Source organism: Staurois parvus, unplaced genomic scaffold (assembly GCF_062004578.1).
Source record: "Staurois parvus isolate SC_StPar_1 unplaced genomic scaffold, SC_StPar_1.0 ptg003134l, whole genome shotgun sequence".
NCBI lineage: Eukaryota > Metazoa > Chordata > Amphibia > Anura > Ranidae > Staurois > Staurois parvus.
Genome location: NW_028320930.1, coordinates 1 through 27,263, shown reverse-complemented (window position 1 = coordinate 27,263; position 27,263 = coordinate 1). Strand labels below are relative to the sequence as shown.

The 27,263-nt window shown below is 52.0% G+C and overlaps 1 protein-coding gene across 4 annotated transcripts; it reads right to left on the bottom strand.

The window, feature by feature from the left end:
- Window positions 1-953: 953 nt before the first annotated feature.
- LOC149428559 (axin-2-like) lies at window positions 954-19,648 on the bottom strand. Of its 4 annotated transcripts, none has more exons than XM_089667262.1 (7): window positions 19,246-19,646; window positions 14,509-14,990; window positions 14,124-14,297; window positions 11,279-11,500; window positions 9,963-10,037; window positions 6,991-7,152; window positions 954-3,149 (listed from the first exon to the last, which is right to left on the bottom strand). In XM_089667262.1, the coding sequence occupies exons 1-7, from the start codon at window positions 19,360-19,362 to the stop codon at window positions 3,023-3,025; spliced, it is 1,359 nt and encodes a 452-aa protein (XP_089523388.1). In that variant the 5' UTR covers window positions 19,363-19,646; the 3' UTR covers window positions 954-3,022. The 4 variants fall into 4 exon arrangements, with proteins under 4 accessions (XP_089523388.1, XP_089523387.1, XP_089523390.1 ...); XM_089667261.1 differs by having other exon boundaries at window positions 14,124-14,300; window positions 19,246-19,644; XM_089667263.1 differs by having other exon boundaries at window positions 3,009-3,149; window positions 6,945-7,152; window positions 14,124-14,300.
- Window positions 19,649-27,263: the final 7,615 nt, after the last annotated feature.

Here is a 27,263-nt window from a genome sequence, read left to right as displayed (position 1 = left end):
TCCGGTGTGTTGGGTACCCTGGTGTGTTGGGTGTCGGGTACCCTGGTGTGTTGGGGTCCCCCCATATGTGTTGAGTGTGGGGGTACTCCGGTGTGTTGGGTACCCTGGTGTGTTGGGTGTCGGGTACCCTGGTGTGTTGGGTATGGAGGTATCCCCGTGTGATGGGGTCCCCCCATATGTGTTGAGTGTGGGGGTACTCTGGTGTGTTGGGTGTCGGGTACCCTGGTGTGTTGGGGTCCCCCCATATGTGTTGAGTGTGGGGGTACTCTGGTGTGTTGGGTACCCTGGTGTGTTGGGTATGGAGGTATCCCCGTGTGATGGGGTCCCCCCATATGTGTTGAGTGTGGGGGTACTCTGGTGTGTTGGGTGTCGGGTACCCTGGTGTGTTGGGGTCCCCCCATATGTGTTGAGTGTGGGGGTACTCTGGTGTGTTGGGTACCCTGGTGTGTTGGGTATGGAGGTATCCCCGTGTGATGGGGTCCCCCCATATGTGTTGAGTGTGGGGGTACTCTGGTGTGTTGGGTGTCGGGTACCCTGGTGTGTTGGGGTCCCCCATATGTGTTGAGTGTGGGGGTACTCCGGTGTGTTGGGTACCCTGGTGTGTTGGGTGTCGGGTACCCTGGTGTGTTGGGTATGGAGGTATCCCCGTGTGATGGGGTCCCCCCATATTTGTTGAGTGTGGGGGTACTGCTGAAGGTGGTTCTTGTGGAACATGAAGACAGGAAGTGACCAAAGGAGGCTGCAGGAGATCAGCAGTTCTGGGATGAAAAAAGTAATAGAAGGAAATGAAACATGGAGCAAACCAAATGTCATCCAAGTGGGGGGTTTCCCTCTACCTGCATAGAAAAGATGAAGAGCTAAGCTCCGCCCACTGCGCCCAGTATCACAGGGGACCCACCTCTCCCCTGACCCCACTTAACACGCCGGCGATTGCAATACACAAGAGACGAGGATCGATTTGAAAAATAGAAAACTTTTAATAAATGCTACATCTCTTGGTCAGAATAGTTCTGGTACCATTTCCACCATACGCTGCACAGGATGCCGAGAGCTGCAATTACATATGAAAGAGGCGTATATTCTATTTCTATATATATATGATATACAATAAGCCCTCACAGAAGAAGGGGAGATTCTGACCCTGCCGATGAGGGGTAATATATATATATAAACGGTGATTGCTCACCACCAGGCATGGATACCGGACTGTACACAGGGCAATATCTACACACATATCATACAGACTGCTTCCACCAGTGGGGGTCCAACGATGACCACCATGACACCCAGAAGGGGAAACCATGTTCTGGGAGACATGAAGGGCCTCACGCCTCGGCCCAGCGACTAGCTGAGGAACGTATCCCTCACTACTGCATGACAAATCCACATTTACAAGAAACCTTTTCTGAGAGGAACACGAAGGTGACCAATGCTGACCTCCTAAAAATGGCGGCCTGGAGGTCAGAACTTCATTTGTTGGACATTAAAGCCATTGGATAGGCATGACCGGTTAGCAATTTGTCCTCCAAGTAAAGGTTTCTGCTGCTGATGTCATAGGGATCTGTGTGTAAATGTCAGAGGTCGTGTCACCATTGCTGGGGACATCTCTTGTCTACAGAGCCTCTCATGGCCCCAAAATGAACCAGAAAACCATTAACAAAGACTTTCCACCATGTTCAGCCTGGTTTCACCCACTGGGAATGGTGGAGGTCTTAAGGTGGCTATGACTGGTAAAATGATTGGGCATTGGAGCTTCCAGGGGTGGTGAGACCAGATAGGGGTGTGAGGTGTCCCCCATATTATCCTGAACCCAACAAATCCACAATCGCAGTCATTTAGTAGGTTCAGAGGTCTCTAGGATAGTCGGCCACTGGCACTACACCACCTCTGGAACACAACTCAACGGTTTTGAGTGTCTGCAAAGGGAAAGTCTCGGAAAATGCCGGTGTGCCGTGACCCGACCGGAAAATAAATTAACACATTGGGAGTATTTGGTCAGGTGACACGACGGTGGGGGTGGGAAAGGGGAATAAATTAAAGGGTTAACAAAGGAAAACAAAAAAGGCACAGCGACACGGTGGCAAAGTGCCGCAAAAGAATTTGCCAACGTTTCACAAAGCAGCATGAAATTCCCAGCAGAACGGTGGCATGTGATTGGTCCGTTCCGCACTGTTCAGTCCTACAAAAGTCTCATCCATTGAGTTCAATGGTTTAGCTTAGAGAGCGCCGGGGGGCAACCTGCAGCACAGCAGGCGGGAAGGCAACGCTGCTCCTGGTCACATTCAGGATACCATCCACTACCAATGGAGCCACACCCAGCTAAGCCACTCCTTTCTCATATACGGCCAACGGTACAGATGGGAGGTTGTGGAAGGGTTCTGTGGTTCTGTGTTCCTTGAAATAAAGTTCTAAGATCCTGAAGGTCAACCCTCCAACAACCCCACCATGGCACACCAAGGCTCCTATCACACTAGCGGCAGAGAGCGTCGCCTGCTCCTACACCGCTACTTCCTCCAAGATGGAGCGTCAAGGCAGGAGGAGGCAACGCAGGAGCAGGCAAGCGCTCCAATGATCACTAGAGTGATGCCCCAAAATACCCCACAACCTTCATCAATGGAAGAACCAGGAGCAGCGTTTGCCTCCCACAGCTCTCCACCCAGCGTTTGAGCAGATCATGGCGGAGCGTCACAGTCTCTCCTGATCGATAAGCAGCAAAAGGTCACAACAAGCTCCGCCAGGTCAATAAATATCAAACTCATGGCTGTACGCCGCTCCATCCACCGTGAACATTTTCCAGGAGCTCCTCCATAGTTTCCAGGCAGTGCTCATAGTGGTTCTCTCTTCCCATACAATAAATAACCGAAAGTACATTTTATCTTCACAGATCTGTCTCCCCTACTCCGCCATCTTCCTTGTCCACCATGCTAAAGTCACTTCTCGGAGGCGCGGGATCGCACCTTCACCAGACGCCATTCTATGTTCCTCTTCCCAAGCCACGGATCAGGCCATGTGGCCGCAGAGGTCAGTCGATGCGCTCCACCTTACCCAACACCCTGCCTTCATAGGTGGGGAGGAGGGTGTCATCATCGCGGATCTCCTCGAAGACTGCGCCACACTCAAATTCCTGGCTGGCCTTCTTAAAGTAATACCTGCAGGTGAGAAGAACAGAGACATTGAAGGACAGGGAACATTTCACAGCCCATAATATCCAAACATTAATCCAGGATCAATACTTAGAAATATTAGACAGGTGGAACCTTCCAGAAAAGTCTATGGTGGGAAGAGATCCTCCCACAATGGGGTTCCACCTTTGCTTGTGTAATGGTTGCCCCGGCTCTGCAAGCACCCCCTTGTCACAAATAGACAGTTATAGATTGGCTCGTTGCCACAGCGGAGTACACAGAATGTAACGGCCATATGAGCCACGTTCCGGGCATTCTGAGGGCACGGCTGGGTTGTTCAAGAGCCTGTCCAAGCACAAGGGGAACAAGGCTGTGCGTATTACGTATTGATCGTCATCTCAGGTGAGGGTTTGCTGGGAACAGACACACCGGCTGAGATGTCCCGGGGGAGCCAAGACGGCATCTTCCGAAACACTCTGAAATAAGGCGGAGCCTGAAGCCAAACCTCAGTAATGGCCGCCATGGCCTGGTATGGTCACTATTTTCTCTCCTGTGAATACTGACCAGTGCCCATGTGCTGAAAGCTTCCAAGTCCAGCAAATCCCCAAAACATCCACAGAAGCTGCAAATGGAATTCCCAGAGGAGGCGGGAACCCACAGCAACCAATCAGAAGGCTCAATCTATTCAAAGTTCAATTTTGTTTTATGGGTAAAATCTACTGAAAGGAGACTCCGGGGTGAGATCTCCCATCGTGGTTCTATTGTGTCTCCTCCCACCTTGGGGCAATCTGGCTCCTCCTGTTATATTCTCCATAACAAAAACATCAAATCCCTCAGGGATGGTGGGACAACCTCATAATGAGCACATCAGGTGTATAGACCTGGGTACTCGGCACAGGGATGGTGGTAACCCCTCATAATGGGCACAGGGATGATGGGAACCCCTCATAATGGGCACAGCGGGTGTACAGACCCAGGAACTCAGCACAGGGATGGTGGGAACCCCTCATAATGGGCACAGCGGATGTACAGATCCCGTAACTCAGCACAGGGATGGTGGGAACCTCTCATAATGGGCACAGCGGGTGTACAGACCCGGGAACTCAGCACAGAGATGGTGGGAACCCCTCATAATGGGCGCAGCGGGTGTACAGACCCCGGAACTCAGCACAGGGATGCGGACTGAATGAAAAAAAACCCAAATGCCTCCATCCACACAAACAAGGTGGATGGAGGAATCCCTCCCGCTTGGACATTGTGTTCCATCACCCACTGCTCTCAGGATACACTGATCAATGGCTGCAGCTGCTGACTGACTGAATATTTTCCAGCACGTCATTTCAACACCCGACTGCTGTGAAGAGGGGGAACCCACACAAGGTTTGTCCGGTCCCTGCTGGACCTTCTGGGTTTTGATCAGTGTATGGACAGATGAAGGAGACATTTGAAACAAGACACAACATTTGACCAAGCATGTTCCTTGCTGGACCTTCACAAAATACAGGCTTTCAGTGAAGAGGAAACCCAATGGACCTTAACAAGAAGATTACATAAGAAGAGACACAGGATAACGTATTACCATTTCTGGGCTGTTTTACATGTCAAGGACTCCCACCAATCACTGGAGCACAAAAAAGAAGACATTTATCTCAGGGGGGCTTGGAAAGTTTGTGATACCCAGACCAGGAGGCTTTCAATAAAACAGCCACAACGTCAATAAAAACATCACCATAAACAGAGGATAGAAGCAGAATACACAGCTAATATATTCATCCTGTACATAGATGGAGTGTTGGGAAAACTCAGAAGGGACTTTAGGAAACATCCCCTCTCTGTGTCCGAAAAGTCCAGCAAAACACCGAGAGAGAAGCTTGTACATCCGAAAGACCCAACGCTAAAACACAAGGAAAGTACCTTTGTATATGCAGTGCAGTGAAGGAAGGAGCGCAAAGATCTATACACTGGGGAGATGATGCAACCTCTCAACAAACAAATATAGGGAAACATATTCTACAAGTCAAGACCCAACATAGGAGGACAGATTCTACAAGTCAAGACCCAACATAGGAGGACAGATTCTACAAGTCAAGTCCCAACACAGGAGGACAGATTCTACAAGTCAAGACCCAACATATAAGGACAGATTCTACAAGTCAAGACCCAACATAGGAGGACAGATTCTACAAGTCAAGTCCCAACACAGGAGGACAGATTCTACAAGTCAAGTCCCAACACAGGAGGACAGATTCTACAAGTCAAGACCCAACATATAAGGACAGATTCTACAAGTCAAGACCCAACATAGGAGGACAGATTCTACAAGTCAAGTCCCAACACAGGAGGACAGATTCTACAAGTCAAGTCCCAACACAGGAGGACAGATTCTACAAGTCAAGACCCAACATAGGAGGACAGATTCTACAAGTCAAGACCCAACACAGGAGGACAGATTCTACAAGTCAAGATCCAACATAGGAGGACAGATTCTACAAGTCAAGACCCAACATAGGAGGACAGATTCTACAAGTCAAGACCCAACATATGAGGACAGATTCTACAAGTCAAGACCCAACATAGAAGGACAGATTCTACAAGTCAAGACCCAACACAGGAGGACAGATTCTACAAGTCAAGATCCAACATAGGAGGACAGATTCTACAAGTCAAGACCCAACATAGGAGGACAGATTCTACAAGTCAAGACCCAACATAGGAGGACAGATTCTACAAGTCAAGACCCAACATAGGAGGACAGATTCTTCAAGTCAAGATCCAACATAGGAGGACAGATTCCACAAGTCAAGACCCAACATAGGAGGACAGATTCTACAAGTCAAGTCCCAACACAGGAGGACAGATTCTACAAGTCAAGACCCAACACAGGAGGACAGATTCTACAAGTCAAGACCCAACATAGGAGGACAGATTCTTCAAGTCAAGATCCAACATAGGAGGACAGATTCCACAAGTCAAGACCCAACATAGGAGGACAGATTCTACAATTCAAACTCAACATAGGAGGACAGATTCTACATCTCAAGACTCAACATAGAAGGACATATCATACAGGTAAACACCCAACATAAGAGGACAGATTCTACAAGTCAAGACCCAACATATAAGGACAGATTGTAGAGGTCAAAATCCAACATAGGAAGACATATTGTACAGGTAAAGACCCAACATAGGAGGACAGATTGTAGAGGTCAAACCCAACATAGGAGGAGAAGTTCTGCAAGTCAAAACCCAACATAGGAGGACAGATTCTACGGGTCAAGACTTAACATAGGAGGACAGATTCTACGGGTCAAGACTTAACATAGGAGGACAGATTCTAGGTCACAATTCAACATAGGACTGCAAATTCTACAGGTCAAGACTCAACACAGGACAAATTCAACATCAAGCTTGGCACATTCCATGGTGATTGCTTTAAGGTGTCTGTGCTACCTGTGTGGATATAAATACTGGGGAATCTTCCTGACACTCATTAGAACTGAAGAAGCGGTTTGGAGACATTTTCAATATTAGAGAAGAAGCCCAGATGAATGTGACCAGTTACTACTAGATATCTCCTTGTTTAGTATGCACAGTAAAAACACAAACTGGTCAGTGCTGTATAAATGAGAACAAGAAAGAGATATGAAATGTTTGTGCTGCCCCACATCAACCATTCAAATGAAAGCTTCACTAAAACAAGAAGAATGCCTGCTGTAGGGCAACACAGACAGTTTTTATTTGGGCTGATCAGTGATGGGTATGGAGGTGGAGTCTGGTGATGGTGGGTGGGGGGTGAGGTACGATTGGGTAAGTTGCACTCACACTGTCGGAGGGAAATCCTTACACGGGAATAGTGCTGGCTTCGTACCTATAATTTCCTTTTTTGCTGAGCTGCTCTTTGAAGTGACCCAACGTCAGGCTGTGCGTTTTCAGCATCCGCCGGTATGGGATCTCCTCCCCACAGAAGAAATATGTCACCGTCAGCTCTCCAGGGGGAGGGGCGGCCGGCTGTCTCTTTGGTTCTTTTTGGCTGAAAGTGAAAAAAAAAAATGATTATAGGGATGGATATATTGTGTGTATACAGGTGATGGAAACTAAGCCATGTCCTGACAATCTTCACAGCTCACTCTGTGTTCACTGCCATGGTAGACCAAAGGAGGCTGAAAGTTCTAAGATCAGTTCTACATCGCCTTCACAAACTCTATGGAGGATTTACCACAAGGGAAGGCTACACAACAACATACCTGTTCAATGCTACTACCCCATTACTTTCTACTCCTGCAGACATCTTCTACTAATTCCTCATCTAAATCTACGTTCTTCTGGGTGGTCGCATGATGGCAAAACTCAGGTTGGTTCATGTGGCTCTGCTGGCCAACAACGCTCTTGAATCCCTTAGTGCAGTGACATCAACAGATGGTGTCCACAGCTACAGGGCGTTGTTGGCGGGCAGAGCGTTTAGGCCCACCAACCAAAACGTCAGAGAAAGGGGACAGCATCTGTGCTTTGTGGTACCGTGACCACATAGAAAAACCAAAGAAAACCATATTTACTTGGCAATGGAGTAGAAAATGTCTACAATAGTATGAAAGCAACAGGGGAGGAACATTTACCAGGTATGTTGTTGTGTAGCTGTTCCTTTCGCTTTAACTAAACGGCTAAAAGTCTGTGGAACCCCAACCATCACACCTCTCCATGATCATTCATTTTGGATTGCACACCCTCATGACCATTATTATGGGATTGTCCCATGACCACTAATATGGGATTGCTCCCCAATGACTATCAATATGGCATTGTTCCCCAATATGGGATTGCTCCCCAATGACCACCAATATGGATTGCCCCCCATAATTACTAATATTGGATTACCCCCCATAACTACTAATATTGGATTGCCCCCCATGGCTACTAATATTGGGTTGCCCCCCATGACCACTAATATTGGATTGCCCCCCCCCCCCATTAACATGGAGTCCCCCCCCCCCATTAACATGGAGTTGCCCCCTTTGTGACTAGAACATCCTCCACTCTTCTACGAAGACTTTCCACAAGATCTTGAAGAGTGTCTTTTGGGAATTTGAGCCCATTTGTGAGGTGAGGTACTGATGTTGGATGAGAAGACCTGGCTCACCATCGACGTTCCAATTAATCTCAAAGGTGGTCAGTAGGGTTGAAGTTGGAGCTCTGTGCAGGTCATTTGAGTTTCTCCACACCAAACTGTTCAAACCATGTCTTTATGAAGCTGGCTGCACACTATTGAGAAGGCATCCTACAATTTGTGCCCATTTGTGAGATCAAATACTGAAGTTGGATGAGAAGACCTGAATCACAATCCAATTCATCACAATGATGTTCAGTAGGGTTGAGGTCGGGGCTCTGTGTAAGATACTGGAGTTCCTCCACACCAAGCTGGTCATCCATGTCTTTATGGAGCTGGCTTTGAGCACAGGGGACAGTCATGGAGGAACAGAAAAGGGTCTTCACCAAACTGTTACCACAAGGCTGGAAGAGCACAATTGTCTCCAATGTCTTTGTATGATGGAGTATCACCAGGAGCCTTCACTGGAGACACCTGAACTACATCATTGGTTGAGGGGGTCATATATCTTGGGCCATATAATGTACAGATCAAGAAATGAAAAATTATTTTACAAAAATCTGTGCAAACCGGTCCAATTGAAACAGTGGAGGAAGCATTTTCCCTGTCCCCAGGGAAGAATCTGACATACGGACAGATGTACTTCCATCTCGAAGAAGATAAAAAATACATAGTCTTCTCTGTGGAGGCAGCTGGGGGTCCCTGGGTCAGCCAATTAAAAATGAAAGGTGTCTGATGGCCGGACTTCAAAGCTGGCGGCGTTGAGAAGATGAAGAGGGCAACGCGGAGCGGCGTTAATTATTCAGGCCACGATTAGCCCCGCTGTAGCTTCAATCCTAGTTATAACGATATCAAGGCCCTGTAATTACACTCATTGAGGTGCTTAACTCTGTCTGCACCACAGATCGTCCTGATTGGTTCCTCTCTGCACACACAGTTCAGCAGCACCTCCCAGACCAGGAAATACCATGTTTTCCAGGAAGAAGCACCGCAGAGGTGTAAATATACAAATGATGGAATTGTGGTGTCTCCACTAAACGGTCCTACATCAAACAAACTCTTCCAACCTTGTGACCCCTAGCCTACCAAACACCTTTGGGATAAATTAAAATGCAGATGGTGAGCCAGGTCGGGTTTTTTGGTGCCCAATGTGAAGTCCAACGTGTGACCAAGGTCTTCTCATCCAACATCACTACCTGACCTCACAAAAGGAGCACAAAGTCCCACAGATACTCTGCAAAATCTTGTGGAAAGTCTTCCCAGAAGAATGGAAGATGTTATAGTCACAAAGGGTGGTCATGGTGGGCAATCCAATATTAATGTTCATGGTGGGCAATCCAATATTAATGTTCATGGTGGGCAATCCAATATTAATGTTCATGGTGGGCAATCCAATATTAATGTTCATGGTGGGCAATCCAATATTAATGTTCATGGTGGGCAATCCAATATTAATGTTCATGTGGGGCAATCCCACATTAATGGTCATGGAGAGGTGTGATGGACAGGGTTCCACAGACCTTTAGCCCTTTAAAGTAGAAGGAAAGGCTACACAACACCTCTGTACTAATGGCCATAGGGGGAGGAGTAGCTGCTGAATAAAGGTCAGGAGAGTAAGGGGCAACTCCTTATTAGGGGTCAAGGAGGTAGGAGCCCAACGCCTTATTTAATGGCCATAAGAGAAGGGGCAGCTCCATATTAATGGTCATGGAGGTAGGGTTATACAGTGATATACTCACTCTTCATGCTGGGGGGTGGAAGTTCCCGGCTGGCAGGGCACTGAGTGACTCCGCTGGTGACTGCTGGATGGGCACCTGGAAGACACATACAGAATGGACTTTGGAGTTTGGTTGAAAAAGATGCAAAAAAAAAAAAAAAAACAGGGTGCAAAAACACCAATAAAGTGTCTAATCTGAAAGGAAGAACCCGTCCCCTCCTGATGGCCAATCATATCCCTACTCTGACAGGAAGAACCCCTTCCCTCCCGACATCCAATCATATCCCTACTCTGACAGGAAGAACCCCTTCCCTCCCGACATCCAATCATATCCCTACTCTGACAGGAGGAACCCCTTCCCTCCCGACATCCAATCAGATACCTACTCTGACAGGAAGAACCCGTTCCCTCCCGAGGTCCAATCATATCTCTACTCTGACAGGAAGAACCCGTTCCCTCCCGACGTCCAATCAGATCCCTACTCTGACAGGAAGAACCCGTTCCCTTCCGACAGCCAATCAGATCCCTACTCTGACAAGAAGAACCCGTTCCCTCCCAACGTCCAATCAGATTCCGGATCCTCACTCTACAATTTGATTTCTGATTGGTGTTCATAATGTGTATGTTGTGTATTTACAAACACCTCCAGCTACAGCCGGGTCCTGAGGAAGACGCTCCCACAGTCTCACAGCTCTTACAGTAAAGAATCCTTTCTATATTCAGAAGTCGAACTTCATTTCCTCAGTCACCAAGGTCTAGGAAGATAACCTGAGCCCCACACCTTTCCCATAACCGAGGTGTGATCTGCATGACTGGGGGGGGGGTGGAGTTGGCCTCCTCGCGGCTCAGGACGTACGTTGTGCACATATATATTATCATTGTGTTTATTACGCTCTTGCTGCTTTTATGTTGGCCGCCTCGCTGTAAAAAATGCAAATGAAGAACGCAAACAGAAAGTTTCTGGGCAGATGGGAAGAAAAATCACACGCAGCACAGAAGCGAAAGCTCACGCTGTGCGTTTCATGTCAGGAAATTCTGCAGCAGCAGCAGGTAGTGCTGACAGTTGGATGCCGCGCACGCGGAGGCCTGATAAAGGCGGGAGCAGAGGAGAGAGACGTGGGGGGGCAGAGCATGACAGCGGGGAAAAAGATGAGGCGACGGCTTTGAAGTGGGCGTCCTGCTCACCTGTAAATCGCGGCGTTCTCCAAGTACAAGTCAGCGCGGGGGAGGGGATGTACCAGATTCATGAGAAGTGACGTTCCCCTCCAGGGAAGCCATATTTGAGTGAGACATTGGACAGCTTCGGAGGCCGGGCCTCAGACTAACCGTGGCTCTTACCTTTGCTTTGAGGGTCTGGAAACCTCCGCCAACCTTCGACAGGCCTCTTCTAGCTGAGCCAGAGTGCTGGGCGATGACACGGCCAAGTCCTGGACCAGAGGATGACTGGATGGACGAGGGTGGCTGACTCCACTGAACCACTGATGATGGCGGGCCGGCCTCTCCGCCGAGGACGCTCGAGGGGTCTCACAGGCCACTGCACTCCTCTTGGTGCTCTGCACACTGAAAAGAAGCCATCAAGGGTCAGTGTATGAACATGACACAACGGGAACCTCCACATCGATTGTCCGTACATGACACAACGGGAACCTCCACATCGATTGTCCGTACATGACACAACGGGAACCTCCACATCGATTGTCAGTACATGACACAACGGGAACCTCCACATCGATTGTCCGTACATGACACAACGGGAACCTCCACATCGATTGTCCGTACATGACACAACGGGAACCTCCACATCGATTGTCAGTACATGACGTCATGGGAACCTCCACATCGATTGTCAGTACATGACACAACGGGAACCTCCACATCGATTGTCAGTACATGACACAACGGGAACCTCCACATCGATTGTCCGTACATGACACAACGGGAACCTCCACATCGATTGTCAGTACATGACGTCATGGGAACCTCCACATCGATTGTCAGTACATGACACAACGGGAACCTCCACATCGATTGTCCGTACATGACGTCATGGGAACCTCCACATCGATTGTCAGTACATGACACAACGGGAACCTCCACATCGATTGTCCGTACATGACACAACGGGAACCTCCACATCGATTGTCCGTACATGACACAACGGGAACCTCCACATCGATTGTCCGTACATGACACAACGGGAACCTCCACATCGATTGTCCGTACATGACGTCATGGGAACCTCCACATCGATTGTCAGTACGTGACACAACGGGAACCTCCACATCGATTGTCCGTACATGACACAACGGGAACCTCCACATCGATTGTCAGTACATGACGTCATGGGAACCTCCACATCGATTGTCAGTACATGACACAACAGGAACCTCCACATCGATTGTCAGTACATGACGTCATGGGAACCTCCACATCGATTGTCAGTACATGACACAACGGGAACCTCCACATCGATTGTCAGTACATGACACAACGGGAACCTCCACATCGATTGTCCGTACATGACGAGCCATCAAGGGTCAGTGTATGAACATGACACAACGGGAACCTCCACATCGATTGTCAGTACATGACACAACGGGAACCTCCACATCGATTGTCAGTACGTGACACAACGGGAACCTCCACATCGATTGTCAGTACATGACACAACGGGAACCTCCACATCGATTGTCAGTACGTGACACAACGGGAACCTCCACATCGATTGTCAGTACGTGACACAACGGGAACCTCCACATCGATTGTCAGTACGTGACACAACGGGAACCTCCACATCGATTGTCAGTACGTGACACAACGGGAACCTCCACATCGATTGTCAGTACGTGACACAACGGGAACCTCCACATCGATTGTCAGTACGTGACACAACGGGAACCTCCACATCGATTGTCAGTACATGACGTCACGGGAACCTCCACATCGATTGTCAGTACGTGACACAACGGGAACCTCCACATCGATTGTCAGTACGTGACACAACGGGAACCTCCACATCGATTGTCAGTACGTGACACAACGGGAACCTCCACATCGATTGTCAGTACATGACGTCACGGGAACCTCCACATCGATTGTCAGTACGTGACACAACGGGAACCTCCACATGGATTGTCAGTACATGACACAACGGGAACCTCCACATCGATTGTCCGTACATGACGTCATGGGAACCTCCACATCGATTGTCAGTACATGACACAACGGGAACCTCCACATCGATTGTCAGTACATGACACAACGGGAACCTCCACATCGATTGTCAGTACATGACACAACGGGAACCTCCACATCGATTGTCAGTACATGACACAACGGGAACCTCCACATCGATTGTCAGTACATGACGTCACGGGAACCTCCACATCGATTGTCAGTACATGACGTCACGGGAACCTCCACATCGATTGTCAGTACGTGACACAACGGGAACCTCCACATGGATTGTCAGTACATGACACAACGGGAACCTCCACATCGATTGTCAGTACATGACACAACGGGAACCTCCACATCGATTGTCAGTACATGACACAACGGGAACCTCCACATGGATTGTCAGTACATGACACAACGGGAACCTCCACATCGATTGTCAGTACATGACACAACGGGAACCTCCACATCGATTGTCAGTACGTGACACAACGGGAACCTCCACATCGATTGTCAGTACGTGACACAACGGGAACCTCCACATCGATTGTCAGTACGTGACACAACGGGAACCTCCACATCGATTGTCAGTACATGACACAACGGGAACCTCCACATCGATTGTCAGTACGTGACACAACGGGAACCTCCACATCGATTGTCAGTACGTGACACAACGGGAACCTCCACATCGATTGTCAGTACGTGACACAACGGGAACCTCCACATGGATTGTCAGTACATGACACAACGGGAACCTCCACATCGATTGTCCGTACATGACACAACGGGAACCTCCACATCGATTGTCCGTACATGACACAACGGGAACCTCCACATGGATTGTCAGTACATGACGTCACGGGAACATTCTACGGCACCAGCCATCCTAATTAGAGGCTCACATGGCCTGTCACAGAGGTCCCCAGGAATAATGGGGATCAGCATAGACCAGGCTTGTAGGCCTTCACATCAAGCTGGAGAGTGGAATACCTCCACGTCGTACCTGTGAGATCTGTGTTTGCACGGTCTCTCTGTCTCGGACTCCACCACCCGCTGCCACGTTGGTGGTACGTGTCCTTCCATCGGTAGTTGGTATATAATGGTCGCACCATCTATGCCCTCCAAGGAAAATTCTGACATGGTCTTGCAGTTCCTTCTGGATAAGGTTCCGGCCCGACTGCTGAGAAAAAAGAAAGAAGGAAAAGCTGTAACAAGTGGCAACACTGAGATGTGGCATAGCATGGAGTGGACAGAGCCGAGACCATAGAGTGGCCATTGTGAACTCCTCTACTGATGAACATTTTGTCTATTTGAGGGTCACCAGCTGGATACGGCAGGGAGAGGATTCTACACCTCCTTACGGTACAGACAGAAGATTAGTGTCTTACCCTGTGCTGTCCACGTGTAGCAGGGACAGGTCCACACTCTTGGTGTTCGCCCGGTTCCTCATATAGCAGCAGTAGTCGGTGGATCCGGCACATAGACAGTGCACCCTGTGGGCAGCCTCTGCCTCGATCTCCTCCTTCGTCTTTAGCATGGTGTGGTGGTGGATATAGTGGTGATGGATGTGTTTGGTGGTCTGCTTGGTGACAAAGCTCTTGGCCAGCAGAGGACAGGGAGTTGAAAGTGCTGTAGTTGGTAGTGAAGGCCGCAGAAGGCGAGAACGGTCGGGAGAGCGGGATCTGCCTACGCCTGGGGACTGGCAGCCGGGCGTCTTGAGGACTCGGGATAAGTGGTCATCTAAGATGGCTTGAGGGTCATCCTCGCAAGGGGCGGAAGATACCACAGCCAGCGGCTGATGAGATGGGACAGAGGCGTCCTGGGCGGGCTGGAAGCAGATGGGAGATTCACATTCTTCTTGCTCTTCTTCCTGAAAGAGGACAAAACTTGAACCCTTAACATGCAGAAAGCCAACAAGGTCAACAGCGCTAACACTGAGCGGGAAGCCATGGCTTTATGGAGGGCGGTCAACTCTGGCTGGGGATTGGCTGCTCCGGGTTACAAAACTTTGCACAAAACTCAGCAAATCCAACACCCAACTTTTGTACACTGAGTGCTCCAAACTAGGACTAAGCAACTCATATGCATGGCGGCTCCTCCTCTCTACCATGGGAGGAAGCGGACTGCTCCGGGCAAAACATTTTATATATCTGTGCTGGGATAGGACAATACATGGGACAACGGGACGTGACACAGGACCATGGGGTATACGTCACTACACGGGACCATGGGGTATACGTCACTATACGGGACCATGGGGTATACGTCACTATACGGGACCATGGGGTATACGTCACTATACGGGACCATGGGGTATACGTCACTACACGGGACCATGGGGTATACGTCACTATACGGGACCATGGGGTATACGTCACTACACGGGACCATGGGGTATACGTCACTACACGGGACCATGGGGTATACGTCACTACACGGGACCATGGGGTATACGTCACTACACGGGACCATGGGGTATACGTCACTACAAGGGACCATGGGGTATACGTCACTACACGGGACCATGGGGTATACGTCACTACACGGGACCATGAGGCATACGTCACTATACGGGACCATGGGGTATACGTCACTACACGGGACCATGGGATATACGTCACTACAAGGGACCATGGGGTATACGTCACTACACGGGACCATGGGGTATACGTCACTACACGGGACCATGGGGTATACGTCACTACACGGGACCATGGGGTATACGTCACTATACGGGACCATGGGGTATACGTCACTAAAAGGGACCATGGGGTATACGTCACTACACGGGACCATGGGGTATACGTCACTACCCGGGACCATGGGGTATACGTCACTACACGGGACCATGGGGTATACGTCACTACACGGGACCATGGGGTATACGTCACTACACGGGACCATGGGGTATACGTCACTACACGGGACCATGGGGTATACGTCACTACACGGGACCATGGGGTATACGTCACTATACGGGACCATGGGGTATACGTCACTATACGGGACCATGGGGTATACGTCACTAAAAGGGACCATGGGGTATACGTCACTACACGGGACCATGGGGTATACGTCACTACACGGGACCATGGGGTATACGTCACTACACGGGACCATGGGGTATACGTCACTACACGGGACCATGGGGTATACGTCACTACACGGGACCATGGGGTATACGTCACTAAAAGGGACCATGGGGTATACGTCACTACACGGGACCATGGGGTATACGTCACTATACGGGACAATGGGGTATACGTCACTACACGGGACCATGGGGTATACGTCACTAAAAGGGACCATGGGGTATACGTCACTACACGGGACCATGGGGTATACGTCACTACACGGGACCATGGGGTATACGTCACTACAAGGGACCATGGGGTATACGTCACTATACGGGACCATGGGGTATACGTCACTACACGGGACCATGGGGTATACGTCACTAAAAGGGACCATGGGGTATACGTCACTACAAGGGACCATGGGGTATACGTCACTACACGGGACCATGGGGTATACGTCACTACACGGGACCATGGGGTATACGTCACTACACGGGACCATGGGGTATACGTCACTACACGGGACCATGGGGTATACGTCACTAAAAGGGACCATGGGATATACGTCACTACACGGGACCATGGGGTATACGTCACTACAAGGGACCATGGGGTATACGTCACTACACGGGACCATGGGGTATACGTCACTACACGGGACCATGGGGTATACGTCACTACACGGGACCATGGGGTATACGTCACTACACGGGACCATGGGGTATACGTCACTACACGGGACCATGGGGTATACGTCACTACACGGGACCATGGGGTATACGTCACTAAAAGGGACCATGGGGTATACGTCACTACACGGGACCATGGGGTATACGTCACTAAAAGGGACCATGGGATATACGTCACTACACGGGACCATGGGGTATACGTCACTACACGGGACCATGGGGTATACGTCACTACACGGGACCATGGGGTATACGTCACTACACGGGACCATGGGGTATACGTCACTACACGGGACCATGGGGTATACGTCACTACACGGGACCATGGGGTATACGTCACTACACGGGACCATGGGGTATACGTCACTACAAGGGACCATGGGGTATACGTCACTACACGGGACCATGGGGTATACGTCACTACACGGGACCATGGGGTATACGTCACTAAAAGGGACCATGGGATATACGTCACTACACGGGACCATGGGGTATACGTCACTACACGGGACCATGGGGTATACGTCACTACAAGGGACCATGGGGTATACGTCACTACAAGGGACCATGGGGTATACGTCACTATACGGGACCATGGGGTATACGTCACTACACGGGACCATGGGGTATACGTCACTATACGGGACCATGGGGTATACGTCACTACACGGGACCATGGGGTATACGTCACTACAAGGGACCATGAGGCATACGTCACTACACGGGACCATGGGGTATACGTCACTACAAGGGACCATGGGGTATACGTCACTACACGGGACCATGGGGTATACATCACATCACTGCAGTGGCGGTCAGGTCTTCAGAAGACACTGTTGAAGGACCATGACCATGGAGTCACTATGGAGGTGGGTACTGGAAGACAGACTGTGACGGGGTGACACCGATCACCAATATGGACATTTGGAGACACACAGAGGGAAGACGAATTGACGAGGAATATGGAACGTCCCGGCAGTGATTATCACAAAAAGACTGGGATGGTGGGACATGGGGAGGGGGATGGTGGGACATGGGGAGGGGGATGGTGGGACATGGGGAGCGGGATGCTGGGACATGGGGAGCGGGATGCTGGGACATGGGGAGCGGGATGGTGGGACATGGGGAGCGGGATGGTGGGACATGGGGAGCGGGATGGTGGGACATGGGGAGCGGGATGGTGGGACATGGGGAGCGGGATGGTGGGACATGAAGAGCGGGATGGTGGGACATGGGGAGCGGGATGGTGGGACATGGGGAGCGGGATGGTGGGACATGGGGAGCGGGATGGTGGGACATGGGGAGCGGGATGGTGGGACATGGGGAGCGGGATGGTGGGACATGGGGAGCGGGATGGTGGGACATGGGGAGCGGGATGGTGGGACATGGGGAGCGGGATGGTGGGTCATGGGGAGCGGGATGGTGGGACATGGGGAGCGGGATGGTGGGACATGGGGAGCGGGATGGTGGGTCATGGGGAGCGGGATGGTGGGTCATGGGGAGCGGGATGGTGGGTCATGGGGAGCGGGATGGTGGGACATGGGGAGCGGGATGGTGGGACATGGGGAGCGGGATGGTGGGTCATGGGGAGCGGGATGGTGGGACATGGGGAGCGGGATGGTGGGACATGGGGAGCGGGATGGTGGGACATGGGGAGCGGGATGGTGGGTCATGGGGAGCGGGATGGTGGGACATGGGGAGCGGGATGGTGGGACATGGGGAGCGGGATGGTGGGACATGGGGAGCGGGATGGTGGGTCATGGGGAGCGGGATGGTGGGACATGGGGAGCGGGATGGTGGGTCATGGGGAGCGGGATGGTGGGACATGGGGAGCGGGATGGTGGGACATGGGGAGCGGGATGGTGGGACATGGGGAGCGGGATGGTGGGACATGGGGAGCGGGATGGTGGGTCATGGGGAGCGGGATGGTGGGACATGGGGAGCGGGATGGTGGGACATGGGGAGCGGGATGGTGGGACATGGGGAGCGGGATGGTGGGTCATGGGGAGCGGGATGGTGGGTCATGGGGAGCGGGATGGTGGGTCATGGGGAGCGGGATGGTGGGACATGGGGAGCGGGATGGTGGGTCATGGGGAGCGGGATGGTGGGACATGGGGAGCGGGATGGTGGGACATGGGGAGCGGGATGGTGGGTCATGGGGAGCGGGATGGTGGGACATGGGGAGCGGGATGGTGGGACATGGGGAGCGGGATGGTGGGACATGGGGAGCGGGATGGTAGGACATGGGGAGCGGGATGGTGGGTCATGGGGAGCGGGATGGTGGGACATGGGGAGCGGGATGGTGGGACATGGGGAGCGGGATGGTAGGACATGGGGAGCGGGATGGTGGGACTCGTACCTCTTTGATCTTCTGCAGCCGCTCCTCCAGCGTGTTCATGGTTTCTTGTTCCTGTTTAACCTTCTCCAGCCGGGCGATGAGTTCCGCCGCGAAGATGGCCGGCTCGATGGGGGTCATCTCTCTGGGCGGCCGGTGCGTCCTCTACAGAGAGCGGGGGGAAGAAGGACGGGAGTCACACATGCTTTCGCCGGAGATGCATCTGTTGGGCTGCGTCTCGGAGAGCGAGAGAGAAGAGCGTTGCGGTTGTGCGACTGCTCGGGATATTTATGAGGGAGCGCAGTGGCTTCACGGAGAGGCATACTGCCCAGCAGCCTTCGCCTACGGCACTAGCAGTTGGTTACACTGTGAGGAACCCCGCTTGCTCCCTCTGTACTACAACCAGCCTATCAGGAGCTGCTCTGTAGTTGCAAATCTTCAAAGACACTTGTCAGACATCAAATAAAATCCGGGAGAGGGGAGGGGACGGCGGAGAGAAGAGAGGTGGAGGAGACAGGCGGGGAGACGGGCAAGCGGAGAGAGCCGGAGAAAGCAAGGTGGTCAGAGAGAGACAGCTGGAATCAGAGGAGACCGCAGAGAGCGTCGTACAAAGAGACGGACGATCAAAGGACGACAGAGGAGAGCTATGACAGATGACAGCGATGAGGGAGGGGAAAGAGCGAGGAGTGAGGAGGAGACAAGGAATAACGGGGACTAGAAGGAGAGAGAAAACGGGGGAGACGAGAGAGGGGATGGAGGCAGAGAGATGAGAGAGAGGAGGAGGAGAAAGGGATGGAGACAGATGAGAGAGAGGAAGAGGAGAGACGGATGGAGGCAGAGAGACGTGAGAGGGATGGAGGCAGAGAGAAGAAGAGGAGAGAGGAAGAGGAGAGAGGGATGGAGGCAGAGAGATGAGAGAGAGGAAGAGGAGAGAGGGATGGAGGCAGAGAGATGAGAGAGAGGAAGAGGAGAAAGGGATGGAGACAGAGAGACGAGAGAGGAAGAGGAGAGAGGGATGGAGACAGAGAGACGAGAGAAAGGGATGGAGACAGAGAGACGAGAGAGGAAGAGGAGAAAGGGATGGAGACAGAGAGACGAGAGAAAGGGATGGAGGCAGAGAGACGAGAGAGAGGAAGAGGAGAGAGTGATGGAGACAGAGAGACGAGAGAGAGGAAGAGGAGAGACGGATGGAGGCAGAGAGACGAGAGAGAGGGATGGAGGCAGAGAAACGAGAGAGAGGAAGAGGAGAGAGGGATGGAGGCAGAGAAACGAGAGAGAGGAAGAGGAGAGAGGGATGGAGGCAGAGAGATGAGAGAGGGATGGAGATAGAGAGATGAGAGAGAGAGGAAGAGGAGAAAGAGATGGAGACAGAGAGACGAGAGAGAGGAAGAGGAGAGAGGGATGGAGACAGAGAGACGAGAGAGGGGAAGAGGAGAGAGGGATGGAGGCAGAGAGACGAGAGAGAGGAAGAGGAGAGAGGGATGGAGGCAGAGAGACGAGAGAGAGGAAGAGGAGAGAGGGATGGAGACAGAGAGACGAGAGAGAGGAAGAGGAGAGAGGGATGGAGACAGAGAGACGAGAGAGAGGAAGAGGAGAGAGCGATGGAGACAGAGAGACGAGAGAGAGGAAGAGGAGAGAGGGATGGAGACAGAGAGACGAGAGAGAGGAAGAGGAAAGAGGCATGGAGGCAGAGAGATGAGAGAGAGAGGAAGAGGAGAGAGGGATGGAGGCAGAGAGATGAGAGAGAAAGAGGAGAGGGGGATAGAGGCAGAGAGATGAGAGAGAGGTTGAGGAGAGAGGGATGGAGGCAGAGAGACGAGAGAGAGGAAGAGGAGAAAGGGATGGAGACAGAGAGACGAGAGAGGAAGAGGAGAAAGGGATGGAGACAGAGAGACGAGAGAGAGGGATGGAGGCAGAGAGACGAGAGAGAGGAAGAGGAGAGAGTGATGGAGACAGAGAGACGAGAGAGAGGAAGAGGAGAGAGGGATGGAGGCAGAGAGATGAGAGAGAGGAAGAGGAGAAAGGGATGGAGACAGAGAGACGAGAGAGGAAGAGGAGAAAGGGATGGAGACAGAGAGACGAGAGAGAGGGATGGAGACAGAGAGACGAGAGAGAGGAAGAGGAGAGAGTGATGGAGACAGAGAGACGAGAGAGAGGGATGGAGGCAGAGAGACGAGAGAGAGGAAGAGGAGAGAGGGATGGAGGCAGAGAAACGAGAGAGAGGAAGAGGAGAGAGGGATGGAGGCAGAGAAACGAGAGAGAGGAAGAGGAGAGAGGGATGGAGGCAGAGAGATGAGAGAGGGATGGAGATAGAGAGATGAGAGAGAGAGGAAGAGGAGAAAGAGATGGAGACAGAGAGACGAGAGAGAGGAAGAGGAGAGAGGGATGGAGACAGAGAGACGAGAGAGAGGAAGAGGAGAGAGGGATGGAGGCAGAGAGACGAGAGAGAGGAAGAGGAGAGAGGGATGGAGACAGAGAGACGAGAGAGAGGAAGAGGAGAGAGGGATGGAGACAGAGAGACGAGAGAGAGGAAGAGGAAAGAGGCATGGAGACAGAGAGATGAGAGAGGGATGGAGGCAGAGAGATGAGAGAGAGAGGAAGAGGAGAGAGGGATGGAGGCAGAGAGATGAGAGAGAGAGGAAGAGGAGAGGGGGATAGAGGCAGAGAGATGAGAGCATGATGGAGGCAGAGAGATGAGAGAGAGGTTGAGGAGAGAGGGATGGAGGCAGAGAGAGGAAGAGGAGAGAGGGATGGAGACAGAGAGATGAGAGAGAGGAAGAGGAGAGAGGGATGGAGGCAGAGAGACGAGAGAGAGGAAGAGGAGAGAGGGATGGAGGCAGATAGACGAGAGAGAGGAAGAGGAGAGAGGGATGGAGGCAGAGAGACGAGAGAGAGGAAGAGGAGAGAGGGATGGAGGCAGAGAGACGAGAGAGAGGAAGAGGAGAGAGGGATGGAGGCAGAGAGAGGAAGAGGAGAGAGGGATGGAGACAGAGAGATGAGAGAGAGGAAGAGGAGAGAGGGATGGAGACAGAGAGAGGAAGAGGAGAGAGGGATGGAGACAGAGAGATGAGAGAGAGGAAGAGGAGAGAGGGATGGAGACAGAGAGATGAGAGAGAGGAAGAGGAGAGACGGATGGAGGCAGAGAGAGGAAGAGGAGAGACGGATGGAGGCAGAGAGAGGAAGAGGAGAGAGGGATGGAGACAGAGAGATGAGAGAGAGGAAGAGGAGAGAGGGATGGAGACAGAGAGACGAGAGAGAGGAAGAGGAAAGAGGGATGGAGACAGAGAGATGAGAGAGAAGAGGAGAGAGGGATGGAGGCAGAGAGACGAGAGAGAGGAAGAGGAGAGAGGGATGGAGGCAGAGAGACGAGTGAGAGGAAGAGGAGAGAGGAAGAGGAGAGAGGGATGGAGACAGAGAGACGAGGAAGAGGAGAGAGGGATGGAGACAGAGAGACGAGTGAGAGGAAGAGGAGAGAGGGATGGAGACAGAGAGACGAGTGAGAGGAAGAGGAGAGAGGGATGGAGACAGAGAGACGAGAGAGAGGAAACGGAGAGAGGGATGGAGGCAGAGAGACGAAAGAGAGGAAGTGGAGAGAGGGATGGAGGCAGAGAGATGAGAGAGAGGAAGAGGAGAGAGGGATGGAGGCAGAGAGACGAGAGAGAGGAGAGAGGGATGGAGACAGAGAGACGAGAGAGAGGAAGAGGAGAGAGGGATGGAGACAGAGAGACGAGAGAGAGGAAGAGGAGAGAGGGATGGAGGCAGAGAGATGAGAGAGAGGAAGAGGAGAGAGGGATGGAGACAGAGAGATGAGAGAGAGGAAGAGGAGAGACGGATGGAGGCAGAGAGACGAGAGAGAGGAAGAGGAGAGAGGGATGGAGACAGAGAGACGAGAGAGAGGAAGAGGAGAGAGGGATGGAGACAGAGAGACGAGAGAGAGGAAGGGGAGAGAGGGATGGAGACAGAGAGACGAGTGAGAGGAAGAGGAGAGAGGGATGGAGACAGAGAGACGAGAGAGAGGAAGAGGAGAGAGGGATGGAGGCAGAGAGATGAGAGAGAGGAAGAGGAGAGACGGATGGAGGCAGAGAGAGGAAGAGGAGAGAGGGATGGAGACAGAGAGATGAGAGAGAGGAAGAGGAGAGAGGGATGGAGACAGAGAGACGAGAGAGAGGAAGAGGAGAGAGGGATGGAGACAGAGAGACGAGAGAGAGGAAGAGGAGAGAGGGATGGAGACAGAGAGACGAGAGAGAGGAAGAGGAGAGAGGGATGGAGACAGAGAGACGAGTGAGAGGAAGAGGAGAGAGGGATGGAGACAGAGAGACGAGAGAGAGGAAGCGGAGAGAGGGATGGAGGCAGAGAGACGAGAGAGAGGAAGTGGAGAGAGGGATGGAGGCAGAGAGACGAAAGAGAGGAAGTGGAGAGAGGGATGGAGGCAGAGAGAGGAAGAGGAGAGAGGGATGGAGGCAGAGAGACGAGAGAGAGGAAGAGGAGAGAGGAAGAGGAGAGAGGGATGGAGACAGAGAGACGAGAGAGAGGAAGAGGAGAGAGGGATGGAGACAGAGAGATGAGAGAGAGGAAGAGGAGAGAGGGATGGAGACAGAGAGATGAGAGAGGGATGGAAGCAGAGAGAGCGGAAGAGGAGAGAGGGATGGAGGCAGAGAGACGAGAGAGAGGAAGCGGAGAGAGGGATGGAGACAGAGAGACGAGAGAGAGGAAGAGGAGAGAGGGATGGAGGCAGAGAGACGAGAGAGAGAAAGAGGAGAGAGGGATGGAGGCAGAGAGAGGAAGAGAAGAGAGGGATGGAGGCAGAGAGATGAGAGAGGGATGGAGACAGAGAGATGAGAGAGGGATGGAGACAGAGAGATGAGAGAGAGAGGAAGAGGAGAAAGGTATGGAGACAGAGAGACGAGAGAGAGGAAGAGGAGAGAGGGATGGAGGCAGAGAGACGAGAGAGAGGAAGAGGAGAGAGGGATGGAGACAGAGAGATGAGAGAGAGGAAGAGGAGAGAGGGATGGAGACAGAGAGATGAGAGAGGGATGGAAGCAGAGAGAGCGGAAGAGGAGAGAGGGATGGAGGCAGAGAGACGAGAGAGAGGAAGCGGAGAGAGGGATGGAGACAGAGAGACGAGAGAGAGGAAGAGGAGAGAGGGATGGAGGCAGAGAGACGAGAGAGAGAAAGAGGAGAGAGGGATGGAGGCAGAGAGAGGAAGAGAAGAGAGGGATGGAGGCAGAGAGATGAGAGAGGGATGGAGACAGAGAGATGAGAGAGGGATGGAGACAGAGAGATGAGAGAGAGAGGAAGAGGAGAAAGGTATGGAGACAGAGAGACGAGAGAGAGGAAGAGGAGAGAGGGATGGAGGCAGAGAGACGAGAGAGAGGAAGAGGAGAGAGGGATGGAGACAGAGAGACGAGAGAGAGGAAGAGGAGAGAGGGATGGAGACAGAGAGACGAGAGAGAGGAAGAGGAGAGAGGGATGGAGGCAGAGAGACGAGAGAGAGAAAGAGGAGAGAGGGATGGAGACAGAGAGACAAGAGAGAGGTAGAGGAGAGACGGATGGAGACAGAGAGACGAGAGAGAGGAAGAGGAGAGAGGGATGGAGACAGAGAGATGAGAGCGTGATGGAGGCAGAGAGATGAGAGAGAGGAAGAGGAGAGAGGGATGGAGGCAGACAGACGAGAGAGAGGAAGAGTGGAGAGGGAGAGATAGAGAAAAAGAGAAATGAGTGGATGGAAGAGGAGAGAGATAAAAAATGGAAATAGAGAAGAAAGTTGAGGGAAAGAACAGTAAGAAGGAGAGAGAAATGAGCTTTAGAGAGACACAAGGGGGAGTGAGAGAGATGGAAGAGGGACAGAGGGGATGGAGGCAGAAAGACAGGAAAGGAAGGGTGGGATGGAGGAAGGAAGGAAGGATGGGAGGAAGGAAGGATGGGAGGAAGGAAGGATGGGAGGAAGGAAGGATGGGATGAAGGAAGGAAGGAAGAGTGGGATGGAGGAAGGAAGGAAGAGTGGGATGGAGGAAGGAAGGAAGAGCAGGATGGAGGAAAGAAAGGTGGGATGGAGGAAGGAAGGGTGGGATGGAGTGGAGGAAAGAAGGAAGGGTGGGAGGAAGGAAGGGTGGGAGGAAGGAAGGAAGGGTGGGAGGAAGGAAGGAAGAAGGGTGGAATGAAGTGGAGAAAGAAAGGAAGGGTGGGATGGAGTGGAGGAAGGGTGGAATGGATGAAGAAAGGAAGGATGGGAGGGAGGAAAAAAGGAAGGGTGGGTAGGAGGGAGGAAGGAAGGGTGGGATGGAGTGGAGGAAGGAAAGGTGGGATGGAGGAAGGAAGGAAGGGTGGGATGGAGGAAGGAAGGAAGGGTGGGATGGAGTGGAGGAAGGAAGGAAGGAAGCAAGTAAGGAAAGGTGGGAAGGAGTGGAGCAAGGAAGGGTGGGATGGAGTGGAGGAAGGAAGAGTGGGATGGAGTAGAGGAAGGGTGGAATGGATGAAGAAAGGAAGGATGGGAGGGAGGAAGGAAGGAAGGGTGGGTAGGAGGGAGGAAGGAAGGGTGGGATGGAGTGGAGGAAGGAAAGGTGGGATGGAGGAAGGAAGGAAGGGTGGGATGGAGGAAGGAAGGAAGGGTGGGATGGAGTGGAGGAAGGAAGGAAGGAAGCAAGTAAGGAAAGGTGGGAAGGAGTGGAGCAAGGAAGGGTGGGATGGAGTGGAGGAAGGAAGAGTGGGATGGAGTGGAGGAAGGAAGGAAGAGTGGGATGGAGTGGAGGAAGGAAGGAAGGAAAGGTGGGATGGAGTGGAGGAAGGAAGGATGGGAGGAAGGAAAGGTGGGATGGAGAGGAGGAAGGACGGGTGGGATGAAGGAAGGAAGGGTGGGATGGAGTGGAGGAAGGAAGGAAAGGTGGGATGGAGTGGAGGAAGGAAGGAAGGAAAGGTGGGATGGAGTGGAGGAAGGAAGGATGGGAGGAAGGAAAGGTGGGATGGAGAGGAGGAAGGAAAGGTGGGATGGAGAGGAGGAAGGAAGGATGGGTGGGATGGAGTGGAGGAAGGAAGGAAGGATGGGTGGGATGGAGTGGAGGAAGGAAGGGTGGGATGGAGTGGAGGAAGGAAAGGTGGGATGGAGTGGAGGAAGGAAGGGTTGGATGGAGGAACCAAGGAAGGATGGGAGGAAGGAAGGATGGGAGGAAGGAAGGATGGGATGAAGGAAGGAAGGAAGAGTGGGATGGAGGAAGGAAGGAAGAGTGGGATGGAGGAAGGAAGGAAGAGCAGGATGGAGGAAAGAAAGGTGGGATGGAGGAAGGAAGGGTGGGATGGAGTGGAGGAAAGAAGGAAGGGTGGGAGGAAGGAAGGGTGGGAGGAAGGAAGGAAGGAAGGGTGGGAGGAAGGAAGGAAGGGTGGGAGGAAGGAAGGAAGAAGGGTGGAATGAAGTGGAGAAAGAAAGGAAGGGTGGGATGGAGTGGAGGAAGGGTGGAATGGATGAAGAAAGGAAGGATGGGAGGGAGGAAGGAAGGAAGGGTGGGTAGGAGGAAGGAAGGGTAGGAGGAAGGATGGAAGAGGAGAGAGATAAAAAATGGAAATAGAGAAGAAAGTTGAGGGAAAGAACAGTAAGAAGGAGAGAGAAATGAGCTTTAGAGAGACACAAGGGGGAGTGAGAGAGATGGAAGAGGGACAGAGGGGATGGAGGCAGAAAGACAGGACAGGAAAGGAAGGGTGGGATGGAGGAAGGAAGGAAGGATGGGAGGAAGGAAGGGTGGGATGGAGAAAGGAAGGATGGGAGGAAGGAAGGATGGGAGGAAGGAAGGATGGGAGGAAGGAAGGATGGGAGGAAGGAAGGATGGGATGAAGGAAGGAAGGAAGAGTGGGATGGAGGAAGGAAGGAAGAGTGGGATGGAGGAAGGAAGGAAGAGCAGGATGGAGGAAAGAAAGGTGGGATGGAGGAAGGAAGGGTGGGATGGAGTGGAGGAAAGAAGGAAGGGTGGGAGGAAGGAAGGGTGGGAGGAAGGAAGGAAGGAAGGGTGGGAGGAAGGAAGGAAGAAGGGTGGAATGAAGTGGAGAAAGAAAGG

What these genes read in the sequence shown, in the direction of transcription:
- LOC149428559 (XM_089667261.1), bottom strand. Translation starts at nt 19,362, where the DNA reads ATGACCCCCATCGAGCCGGCCATCTTCGCGGCGGAACTCATCGCCCGG. An exon ending in TCCAGACCCTCAAAGCAAAG is followed by an intron (nt 10,038 to 11,278) that starts GTAAGAGCCACG and finishes TGTGTCTTCCAG; the next exon opens with GTGCCCATCCAGCAGTCACC. An exon ending in TCCACCCCCCAGCATGAAGA is followed by an intron (nt 7,153 to 9,962) that starts GTGAGTATATCA and finishes TTTCACTTTCAG; the next exon opens with CCAAAAAGAACCAAAGAGAC.